The 12,976-nt window shown below is 47.2% G+C and overlaps 1 protein-coding gene across 2 annotated transcripts in view; it reads right to left on the bottom strand.

Annotated features, from left to right (window-relative positions):
- The window catches only part of PRRG4 (proline rich and Gla domain 4), a 193,656-nt gene that overhangs the window by 37,573 nt on the left and 143,107 nt on the right, over positions 1–12,976 (bottom strand). For both annotated transcript variants that reach the window (XM_075325596.1, XM_075325597.1), the window contains one exon: positions 11,555–11,687. In XM_075325596.1, the coding sequence (XP_075181711.1) occupies positions 11,555–11,687 (133 nt within the window). The remainder of the gene's footprint in view (positions 1–11,554; positions 11,688–12,976) is intronic.

Raw genomic sequence — 12,976 nt, 5'->3', positions numbered from 1 at the left:
AACTAGAATAGCATGAGTACTACCGGACCTGCGGGTTTCTAATACGCCAAATATCTACATATCCCACCTCCTCCATCAGTCTGGCAAGGGATGGAGCTGCTGCCGCCGCCTCTGAGATATTCCCTGTGTGTAACTTATCCCAATACGGGTGCAAGTAATTATTATAGTCTCCTACTAATAGGGTGGGGACCTCAGGGAGGGAAGCAACAAAATTGAGAATACGTTTCAATGGTTCCCCTGTGTATGGCGGTGGAATATAAATTGCAGCTAGAACACAGCGCACATTATGAAGGACGCAGTAAAGACATACAAATCTACCCTCCTGATCCACAGAAGATTTAAGACACTCAAATGGCACTGTCCTGTGTACTAGGACACTCACCCCCCTGGAATGTGTGGTATATACAGAGTGGTACTCGTGGGCTATCCATTTTTTGTGCAGCAAGTGGAGCTGCTCCTTCACCAAGTGCATTTCTCATAAGAATATTATGTCTGGCTTAAGCTGCTGTAGAAACAGAAAAACTGCACATCTTTTAGTGGCTTCACCCAATCCTCGCACATTCCAGGCCACTATATTAACCTCCTTCACCGTAAGGGCGAGTGCACATATACAACAGCAGGGGGCAGCAAGCGGGGACCTCCGGACCTATCTGCAACAGTTCCCATAGATGAGCGTAGACCAAACAGGTGCATAAAACAAAAAGGTCAGACAACACAAAAACATACACAGTAAACCAGGACATTCCTCTCAAACAGAGGGAAGTGGGGCTAAACATAACCCAAAGAGCACCTAACGGTTTAAATTCCTGAACAGTCATCAACTGCATAGTAACCTATCTGGGTGGCTCCTGCCAACTGTCCATAAGTGTTCCAGTGGGAAACCTAGCAAGTTCACCTCAGCAAGTCCAACAGCAAGGAATTAGCAATAATTCTCAGCGGTGATTTCTGCGCAGTCCTTTTTCATTGGTATCGAGCCATGCGGCTGCATCCTTTGGAGTGTCAAAAAACTTTGTCCCACCATCTGCCACCACTCGCAGCCTGGTAGGGTATAACATTGAGTAAGAGATCTGCAGCTGCCTCAGGCATTTTTTGACGTCAATAAATTGCGCTCTCCTCTGCTGGATTTCGGTGGAAAAATCCGGGTACAGTGAGACCTCATGGCCGTCAATAGCCAGATCCTTAATCTCCCGGGCTCTGCGGAGCGCAGTGTCCCTGGCCCTGAAGTGCAGTAGCTTGAGGAGGATAGGACGAGGGGGTGCCCCTGGTGGTGGGGGTCTAGTGGGGACCCTATGTGCCTGCTCAATAGTGAAGAAAGGAGAAAACAGATCTATGCCTAAAGTCTTGGGGAGCCACATTTCAAAAAAAGCTACTGGGTTATTGCCTTCTTTTCTGGGACCCCAACCAGACAGAGATTGCTTCTGCGGGATCTGTTTTCTAGATCGTCCACCTTAGCCCTAAGCAATGAGATGTTATGAATTGCTCTGCAAAGGTCCCGGGTCAGAGGGGGAAGCTTATCCTCTGTGGCACTGACCCGGTCTTCCAGAGCCCCCACCCATACATTGACCCCCTGCAGCTCATGCCTGATAGATGAAATGTCCATTTTAATTCCTCCCATCTGTATGTTCAAAGTGGCTAGCATATTATTGCAGGTGTTTACTGCTGCAAGCACATCACTGAGGGTGGGCTCTGCTCTCCAAGGATCTGTGTCTTCATCTGCAGCTCCAAGGTTCTCACCCTGCTCCACATTACTGGCAGCAGCCAACATACTCACTAGTGATGGGCAGTCCGGCTCTTTTTGGTGATCCGGTTCCTATGGCTCCGTTCACCAAAAAGAGCCGGATCTTTCAGATCGTTCTCGGCTCCTTATTAAATGTGTGTTCACCCCAGGTGAACACATATTTAAGATTATAGAAGCGCTGACAAAGCCCCACCCACCCGTGGCTAAGCCCCGCACACTTACAAGCGGCCAATTAGATTACTGAGTAGGCAGAGTTTAGCCGCGGGTGGGCGGGGTTTTGACGGCAAAAAGAGCCATTTAGATATTTCAGCGGCTCACACTGGTGATCTGGCTCCTGTCGTAAACAGCAGGGAGCCGGATCTTTGTGTCGGATCGTTCGCGACCGTCACATCACTAATACTCACAGCCCCCTGCTGCTCTTCCTCCCCCAACAGTTCTTGTCCCGGGATCTGCAGCTCCTGCATGCTGAGGTCAGACTCCTTAACAGCTCCCGGTATCTCAGGCTGATCTCGTGCAAACTTGCTGAGGCGAGCTATTGCATCAGACGCCCTGCCCCCACATGAAGCTCCAGCGTCCATGAGTGTGGCCTGTGTCCCACGCGTCTTATCAGCCCGAGTTCTGGTCATGTCACTCAGGTCTTTGAAGCCCCCTCCTGAGTCTAGGAGAGGTCAGCACTCCAGGGAAGCAGTAAAAACAAAATTAACCCCAGCTGGACAGGATTATACAGGAGATTTTTGCAGGAGCTCTGCCTTCACACGTCTTCCTCACATGCTGCTCAGGCCACGCCCCGGCCAGGGAGGTTTCTGCTCCTGGCGCCGTTCCTCATGCAAGGCCCGCTTTTCTTGGGCCCGCACTTCCGCTACCATCCTCCGCATATCATCTCTCCAATCAGCCGCTTGACAGAGGAACTGGGCCCGCATCCGGATGTAGAATAGATCCAGTTCTTCCTCCAGGCAGGCAGCAGTCTCCACTTCTAGACGGCCTGGTGCTCTGTCCCCTGGGGCAGCCATGTTGTTGCTCTACATTCCCGGAAACTTTCTGCAGCAGGGTTCCGGTGTGCCTGCGTTGGTTTTATTTTACATGGTTCAGGTGTGATGCGCTGTCCTATCAGGTCGTCACAGGGTATTGTGCAATCTGCCCTTCTGTGCAATATCCACCTCCTTCTTGGTTATGGGTCCCTAACCAATGGTGCTTCCAAAACCAGCTAATTAAAATCCTAGGACCACTCTGCACCACATCCACCAGACACACCAGTGGACGGCCTGAGTGGAATAGGGTCGCCCACTTGGGGGGGGGGGTTGGTTAAGAGGAGGTCGGTTAAGGGGAGGTCAGGAGTGTCAGGAGTAGGCCAGAGTAGTGCTGGAAGTGAAGGAGAGAGGAGGTCAGGAGCTGGGCTCCTTGGAAGTACTAGGTAGCAGTTGGTGGTCTGGGCCTAGTAAGAGCTAGACCCCCGGTCGCAGGGGATCGTGACAAAGGGCACGGCATTGTCGTGGAGGACAGCCGGCGGCCTTGTACCATCACCGGACTGGGACCAAGGCACGACTGGGTACGTGGACCCTAGGTCAGGGAGTAGCTTCAGGCAACCTGACAATTTACCCAACGAGAACGGAGCCTTTAAGCTCCGCTCTCCACCCACTCCAAAATCGAGGTACTAGCGCAATGAGGGGGATAGGACTTTCCACTAAAACGGTCCAGGAAATCCATAGCGTGAACCATGAGAGCAAACTCCCTCAGTTAGCCACACTGGGGAGCGGGACCCAACTAGTTTCAAGCTATTGGGGTCAACTAAGAAGAGAACAAGGTGCCAAGGGAAAGGTCACAGATCATCGGGGACGGGATCCAAACTAGCTCCCCTCAGCGTCAGCGGTGTCCAGAACTTTGGTTTACTAAGTTGTCGGTGTCAGCATTATTGGACTGAGTGAGTACGCAAGTGACCCTTACCTCCCAACGGCACATCCCTGTCACTATCACTGAGTCCCGGGGCATTATCCCCTACCGGTGGAGGGGTTAAACACCTGGCTGCCCACTCCATCGCCACCGAGTACTCCCCAGCTGTAGCGGTGATACTCCACCTTACCACACAGCACGGGTGGCGTCATGAACTGTAAATACACCATCCCTTGTAAATACCCCCTTAATTCGAGTGGCCGTATGACCCCCGGGTCCGGACGCCCCTCGAGCCACCGTGGATCCGGATCCGAGCAGCCCGGCTGCTGACGTGGGGGCGGCACACAGGCACTCCCAGGGGACGGGGTCTCTGGTTTTCGCACTCTTTGCAGCTTGTGGCGCAGTTGTTTTTACTGTGCAAAATGGCGGCACTTTTGCAAACTTTAGTCACAGTTCAGTTTATAAGGCACGCTTGTCACCCGGTTTTACGGTCTAGACAGAATCCTGCCAAATACGCCACGTTTGGGGTGTGATGCCCCAGGGCTGTGGGGTACTCTGTGGTGTGTGGTGTGTGGTGTGGCGTGTGGTGAGCAGGGGGGATCAGTCGTGGTCGCGGCCAATGCCCGGTTCCGTGGCCCTGGGTGTCGGTTCGAATGAAAAGTGAATTAAAGAAAAGGGAGAAATAAAAATAAAGAGTTTTTCGACTACGCCACTTGCGGTATGCGGCCAGGTTATGGAAGCTGCCGCTGCAGGGTCCTGCTGGGCTGGTGGAGTAATGCTTACGTGTTTTGGGCCATCCGCAAGCAGGGCTAGGCCCCAGCAGTGGATGATGATAGTTGTAGTAATAAACAGTCAATGGATGTGTACGGAGGCGAGAATGAAACAGTCCACACCGTTATTGCAGTTTTAACTTGCCTTTTACGTAGGGCTTTGTACCTGGACCCACTGGTGCCAGTTGCAGGTTTTCCCGCTCCTCCTGTTCTCCGTGCCAGCTGTGACCTGGGCTCGCTGTCCTCCATGCACACTTGTTGTTGATGGACTCCTGTGGCCTAGAGATTTTTGGGAACCCCCCTCCCCCCCTCCCGTTTCTGTCTTGGTCCTATTGCAAGCAGCCTGGACTATTTAAAGGGTTCAATTCTTGGTCCCCTCTTTGCTGCTGATGCTTTAGACTCTTTGGGTGGTGATGGACCCTGGAGATCCCCTCACCTGGCAGATTTAATAGTTGACCATAAAGTGTCCCGCTATCCTAGGGTCTACTCCCTGCCTCGTGCTGAGTCCTCTGAGCCTAGGTACCAGACTTCCACAGGTGTCCCGCGGTTCCTGGAGTATTACACTTCCACAGGTGAGCCACGGTTCCTGGTGTCCTGGTTCCTTACTCCAGTCCCTCGCTCCTGTTACAGCACTCCGTTGTTACTTCAGGTCTTTACACTTTTCCTTTACTTCACTCTCTCACTCCTCTCTCCTTCACTCTCTCCGACTACTAACTCCACACACCACTCACTAAACACTTCCTCCCACCAACTTCCCAACTGACCACTAGCCCCTCCCCTTGCTGGGTCTCTCCCTACAGATTGGGAGGCAACTATCCAATCAGTGCCCATCCCTTTTTACCTGTTGCTAGGCAGTCTCCCAGTCTGGAATTGGGGTTATGTATGTGTCCTGAGGATGCTGGTGTGTTGCCTGGCACGGATATTCCGGGGTTTGGGTTTCCACGTTCACATTTTGTGGTACCTGATACCGCAGGGCTGCTACATTATGCTACAATTTTTTTTTTCCACACGCAGATTGTCGAACTGTGGGACATGCTGCCACAACAGTCTAGCAACCCAGCAGTCTGGTGACCAGAATTCAGACTTGGGGCTCCCTGCTGCCCTGAGTGAAAGTTGAACCTGCTGCTCTCAATAAAAGAGGAACCCATTGCCGGACTGTCTGATTGTGGGTCACGGCCATACAGCAATCCAGCAGGGGGTTTCACTTTTTCTAAGAGCAACGGGTTTAACTTTCACTGAGGGCAGAGCCCTGAGTGTGAACTCCTGTGACCTTATTGCCGGATTGCCATATTAGGCTACATGCAAATATTGAGTATTTGGTTGCAGACATTTGTGCACTAAATCGACATCTCCTGGCAGAAAACCACATCAAAACACAGATTTGGTCTGAACAAATTTCTGCACCAAATCTGCATTTTCTGGCAGAAAACCGAATTAAAAATGTGTTTTCCTGCCAGGAAATACAGATTTGGTGCAGATATGTTTGCAACAAATCTGCGGTTGTCTGCCAGGAGATGCAGATTTGGTGCAGAAATATGTTGTAAATGTTTCTGCACCAAATCTGCATTTTGTGGCAGAAAACCACATCAAAACCGCAGATATGGTCATCAACAAATTTCTGTACATTCTGGCAGAAAACGCACCAAAACCTCATCTTAAACGCATGCGTGTTTGGTGCGTTTTCTGCCAGGAGATGCCAATTTGGTGCAGAAATTTGTTGCAGGCCAAATCTGTGATTTTGATGCAGGTTTGACACAATTTTCAGCCAGGAGATGCAGATTTGGTGCAGAAATGTCTGCAACTACATACTCAATGTGCATTCATTGGCTAATCCGGTAATCCGTCATTGAGTTCCATGACTTCACCCAAAGTGAGGTCACTGAGTTCAGTGAGTTCACCAGAAATGAGGTCACTGAGTTCATTGAGCTCACCTCAGGTCATTTCACCTGAGCTCACATCTGGGGTACCATAAAAACCCCAGCTGTGATCTTTGGTGCAAAAATGTCTGCAACTAAATTCTTTATGTGCACACATTGCCTAATCCGGTAGTCCAGCATTGAGTTCAATGACTTCACCTACGGTGAGGTCACTGAGTTCAATAAGTTTACTTCAGGTTAGTTCACCTGCAGTCACAGTTGGGGTCCTGTTGGAATCGCCAGCTGTGACGTCAGGTGAACTCAGTAAGATCACCGATCACAGCTGTGGCTCTGTCAGCGTGTCCCTGATGCTGCAGGAGTCTAGCTGCCCAAACATGGAGGTTACTCCAAATAGTGGCATTTCAAGTTAGATTATTTAGTCTAGCTGCCCAGACACAGATATTTTTAACCTAGATAGTGGCATTTAAGTTAGATACTCGGATTATTGAGATTACCTTGCTGTTGGTTCCAGGCTTACATGCATTGGCCAATTCATAAACTAAAAATCTCATTTTTTCATATAGCAGTAATGCAGTACCTGAGTTCCCTTATACATTGTTGGCATTTCAGTGTGCAGCTGTATGCATCTTATATTTACAATGTTTTTTCAGCTAGCACCTATTCACACTTGTTGGATGTGCGGGTCAGATTTTTTAAAATACTTGATGCTGCAGTGACAGGTCACGTTTTCTAATGTGACTGCACACTGCGACTTCAGGTGCAGCAGAGCTGGGATCGTTGTGAGACCTCGTGTGGATTACGTTGGACCTGCAGGGGTATTTTTGGGGTTAAGAAATTGGTGAAGGAGGGTGTTTTTTTTTATTTAAAATATAGGATTTTTATGTGTTTATTTCTTTTTAATTACAGGGTTGGCAATGGGGGGGTCTCAGAGACCCCCTCCCCATTACTAACCTCGGGCTTGATGTCAGCTGTGATTTTTTGACAAATCACAGCTGTTATTAACCCCTTATATTACCTCGATTGCCACAGCACCAGGGCAATCAGGATGAGCCGGGTAAAGTGCCAGAATTGTCACGTCTAATGGATGGACAATTCCGGGGCAGATGTGGGCTGCTATTTTTATGCAGAGGGGGGCCAATAATCATAGGCCTCCCCAGCCTGAGATCATCAGGACCCACCTGTCTACGTTATCTTGGCTGGGTATAAAAACTGGGGAAGGCGCACACCATTTTTTAAAAATTATTTCTTTAAACAATTTTAAAAAAGCAGCATGGTGTCCCTAGTATTTTGATACACATTGAAGATAACATGCACAACTGGGGGCTGCAACCTGTAGCTGTCAGCTTTATCTGCGCTGGTTCAGTATATGGGGGACCCTACAACATTTTTTTTTAATTATTTATTTATATTTACACTTCCCATTCTGCCACAGACAGATACTGTGAGGGCAACTAATCAAGGTGCTGGCAATCTGATTGCAACCAATTGAGAACGCTGGTGGCCTGACCAGGCAGGCTTGGGGCGGAGGTGGAGGACCCAGATGAGGTGGAGGATGCAGAAGCAGTGGCGGAACTTGGACAGACAGAGGATTGACACACAAGTCGTGGGGACGGCAAGACTTGTGCAGCAGACCCTTCACCATCTATCACCATAGTTACCCAGTGCCCAGTCAGCGACATGTAACGTCTCGGTCCATGCTTACTGGTCCAAGTATCGGTGGTGAAATGCACCCGTTCACACACAGAGTTTCTCAAGGAAGCGGTGATGTTGTGTGCGACATGCTGGTGTAGCGCGGGCACACCTTTCTTAGAGAAGTAGTGGTGACTAGGCATCTGGTACTGGGGCACAGCAACAGACATAAGGTCTCTAAAATCCTGTGTGTCCACTAGGCGGAAAGGCAGCATTTCGGTAGCCAACAGCTTACAGAGGGATAGAGTCAACCTCTTCGCTTTGTCATGGGTCGCAGGAAGCGGCCTTTTATTTGACCACATCTGAGGGACAGAGATCTGGCTGCTGTGTGTAGACGGTGTTGAGTAGGGTGCCCCTGGAAAAATGCAGGTTTGTGAGGAAAGTGCTGGCGGAGACATGATGTTGCCTTCATCCAACGTTGGTGCTATCGATGTCTGAGAGAGCTGTACACACTCACTTGTTTCCCCTTCCAAACCAACTGACGACCTACCAAGCAAACTGCCTGTTGCGGTTACAGTGGTGGAAGTTGTGGGTGGAAAAACAGGTGTGACAGCTGTCCTCACAGTCCTAGAAGATGACGAGCGCGCGGATGCACTGGAAGGGGCAGGCGGTGGATGGTTCGCTCCGCTAGGCCACATTGCAGCACGGTGAGCTTCCCACCGGGCCATATGATATTTATTCATGTGACGATTCATGGAAGAAGTTGTCAAACTGCTGAGGTTTTGACCTCTACTAAGAGAACCATGACAAATTTTACAGATCACATAATTTGGGCGATCTTTTTCTATGTCAAAAAAGGACCAGGCTAGGCAAGGCTTAGAGGCCATGCGACCTGTTGATCCACCCCGAATAATGCTCAGAGGCAGAGTGGTGGCTGAGGATGCAGTTAAAGACGTGCTACCAGTACTCCGACTCTGTCCAGGAAGGCGCAAGGTAACTTCGTCATCAGTTGCATCCTCCTCCACCACCTCTGTTGACCTCCTCGAGTGCCTGACTGTGGGTTGACAGTAGGTGGGATCTAGAACTTCATCATCAATTGTTGTGTTTGCACTCCCCTCCCCCTCAGACCGAGCCTCTTCTTGCCCTGACCGAATATTTAAGTTGTCATCCCAATCGGGTATCTGCGTCTCATCTTCATCAGTATGTTCCTCATTGTCTATAACCACAGGTTTTACAGTTTGTGACAAAGAGTCAACATTATGCTCAGAAACTTGGTCCTCACGGCCTGAATCAGAGTCACAAAGGTTCTGGGCATCACTGCAGACCATTTCCTGTTCTGTACTCACTGTAGCTTGAGAGCAGACCTCTGATTCCCAGGCTATAGTGTGACTGAACAGCTCTGCAGACTCAGCCATCTCAGTTCCACCATACTGTGCAGGGCTGATGGAGACTTCAGAGCTGGGAGAAAGCAAGTTTGATTGGGATGACAACTCAGAGGACTGGTGTTTTTTGGATGCGGTACTTGAAGAGGCTGAGAGGGCACTTGTTGGACAACTTGAGATCCATTCAAGCATTTTCCTTTTTTGGCCATCATCTACCTTTGTTCCTGTTGTTCGTGTCCGTAAAAAAGGGAGCACATCGGATTGTCCACGGTAAGTAGTAGACATCTTACTTTTGCTGGTAGATGCTCTATCTTCAGCAGATGATAATGGAGCTTTGCCACCTTCCCCACGGACAAAACCTTTTTTGCCTTTTCCACCACGCCTCTTCCCCTTTCCACCAGCATCTGTCATTTTGCCACTCATGTTGATTGTGACAAGATTGTGCACTGAAAATGTGGTAGTAAAAATTGAGAGGTGGTGTAGATTGCAGTGGTGGTCTAGCTTTATTAACAGCAGAATAATAAAGAATAAATATCCCTGACAATGCAACAACGGCCCTTAAACTTGCAGCAAAAATTGCTAGTATAATGGCTTAGTTATAATGAGTTGGAGTGTGCAATGCAGGTAGAGGTGCTGCAAATGTCTTTGCACTAGTGTGACTAGACAACAGTCCAATAGCCACGTTTAGGATGCCACTAGGTACACTGAGTGTTTGCTAGTATAATGGCTTAGTTATAATGAGTTGGAGTGTGCAATGCAGGCAGAGGTGCTGCAAATGTCTTTGCACTAGTGTGACTAGACAACAGTCCAATAGCCACGTTTAGGATGCCACTAGGTACACTGAGTGTTTGCTAGTATAATGGCTTAGTTATAATGAGTTGGAGTGTGCAATGCAGGTAGAGGTGCTGCAAATGTCTTTGCACTAGTGTGACTAGACAACAGTCCAATAGCCACGTTTAGGATGCCACTAGGTATACTGAGTGTTTGCTAGTATAATGGCTTAGTTATAATGAGTTGGAGTGTGCAGAGGACAGGAGGGTACAGTGCCAGGATTGTGGGGCTCTGGGTAGAGGAAAGGAAGCCTGCCTTTCTATTCCCTCCTAATGGGGAAATGCAGGAAGGAAATCCCTGACCTTTGCTACACAGACGCTGTCGCTGTTTTCAGGACCTGTCACCTATGGCTCTGACCCTGCCGGTACGAGCCCTTAAAAGGACTGATGGAAAGTGCTATCCCTATGCTGTCCAGCGCTGTGTATGGAGCGCATACAGCTGTATCAGCGATAGGACTCAGGACGGAGCTGCCCAAGTGATGTCTGACACCAAGGACGCAGAAGAGATAATGGCGTCCTGGAGGAAAATGTCCGGTTTTATAATGCAGGGACATGTGACATGGACATCCTATCACACATGCCGTTGCTTCTCTGGCTAAAAGTCCACTTAGCTGTGTGTGTGTCTGGGATTGGCTGACATGCTGGCCCGCCCCACAAGACGCGCGCGCTTAGGGAAGGAAGACAAGGAAAAAAAAATGGCGATCGCCATTATACAAACAGCAGTGATCTGAAGGCGCTGTTCACGCACACTATACACTGAAATGTCATAATAGTGTGAGTCACAGAGTGACTTACACTATTACAGCGGAAAGCCAGCTGGGAATTAGCTGTTTTTTTGCTGCTAGAACCGTTCTCGAACGTTTCTAGAACTATTGAGGTTTTGCAAAAAGCTCGAGTTCTAGTTCGATCTAGAACAGACCCCAAAATCACTCGAGCCTAGAACTGGAGAACCTCGAACCGCGAACCGCGCTCAACTCTACTAATGAGTGGACCCGGAAGTAGTGTGGCAGTCGCGGGGTTCTCAGTAAGTATAATATTCCTGCTTTAATCCACGTAATACTCTGACAATATTATTTCAAGAAACCAAATGTGAGTCAGAAATGTATCCAGGAATCTTCCCCACCTTGTTCCCATTCAGTTTCAGCACTTTTCCATCCATTTCAGCATTTTTACAGACCTCCCAAACCTACTTCCAAGGCCCTCCAGAAAATTAGTCAAGTTTCCCATTGACTTGCATTGGGTTTGTTATTCGGCAGAAATTATTTGGCTCTAATAATCTTAACCTGAATATTTGACTATTCATGCATTTCTATCTAGGACTATAATGGAATATCCTATTTTTAATAGCTTTTCAATGTTCTTATCTCAGTTTTGGCCAAAACTGTAGGTAAATACATAAAATGTCTACTCTAAATCTGTACAACAACATGTCGTTACTTACATGTCATTGTGTCTTCTGGGGTCACAATAAATTGTGTACCAATAATAGCCAAGAAGTCCAAATATAACCAGGAATGTTCCAGCGCAAATTAGACCAGTGAGAAGCCCAATCACATCAATCTTTATTTCTTTACCTAAGTGAAGATGAATTATGAATAACATTTACATCATTATGTAAAAACATTAAAATTAATACATCTAGTTATCAAACATTTTATAATAGGATATATTATATATGTTCACAGTTTTGTCTATATTGGAAGGGCATAGCTTATTGATACCTTTATCTTAAATTAAGTACTGTTATCTGTATTGAATATATGTATCGAATCTAGGTAAATGCTGACATGGTATGATATATATATATATATCCTTCCATCTGGAAGGTTCTAGTGATTACATCATGTGTAAATGTGCTCAACAGAATAACCCTATATGGGTTTGGACAGCTGTATAAATATGACACGGAGGGAGGGGCTCGCTCTCTCACAGAAGCACATGTCAGGCTGTTGAGGGCCTGTTCAACGGATCCATGCAGCCCTGCTGTCAGGTCTCCAGAATAATTCCATTCAGGATCCAAGGAGAGATGGATGAAGATTTCTATTGATTAATATGGACTAATTGAATCTATTTTGCGTAAGCTAATGAAGTATATTATTTTTCCTTTCTGTAACTGAATCTGGCAATCATTTTTATCAGATATAAATTACATTTATTTTTTTACATTTTGAAGTCCATCATTCATGCGTCTTATCACGTTATTGAAGAAAAATATATTTAAGAGTATATTTTTAACATTTGGTGAGCTCAGCCATTCGTGTTTTTTTAAATTTTTTGTACTTGTTCCTTTACTTTGCACAACGGGGAACAGCAGTGATAAATATCTCCTGCAAAGTGTCAGGAATCGACAATTTATAAAAATCACGCGGGACCTAGGAAATACGGATAAGTTCAAGTCGCATGAATGTTTTTTAAATGAACTTTAAAGAGTTTACAAACCCACAGAGGATAATCTTTTGACGTGTCTTTGAACGAAGAAAAATAAGTCAGTCTATAAAGTATTGGACGTGCTGAACAAGGTGAATCAAGTCTCAGAGGATCATCCATCAGATCATCTGGTCATTCCAGGTAAGAAAATGGATTTTATCTCTTCTTTTTCTAAGCAAAGTAAAATACAGTTCACATACTCAGATATTTCTAATATAGAGGAGCTTTGGGTAAGCCTTTATGGGGAGTGTGAACTTGAGAATTCACGTGTAGAATGTCCAATGTCTTTTAATAGAGAGAAACAGAAAATCAGAAATGTCTGTCATTTAGTCTATGAATTTTACAAGTTAGTGTTAGAAAAATGTAAAAATGGTGGAAATGGACAACCTGAAAGGTCAGTCAGTGATATTGTGAATTCTGACTGTAATGTTGCAAA

This window comes from Anomaloglossus baeobatrachus, chromosome 10, assembly GCF_048569485.1.
Source record: "Anomaloglossus baeobatrachus isolate aAnoBae1 chromosome 10, aAnoBae1.hap1, whole genome shotgun sequence".
Taxonomy (NCBI): domain Eukaryota; kingdom Metazoa; phylum Chordata; class Amphibia; order Anura; family Aromobatidae; genus Anomaloglossus; species Anomaloglossus baeobatrachus.
Note: the sequence above shows the minus strand (reverse complement) of the source record. Positions and strands in the feature narration are given on the sequence as shown.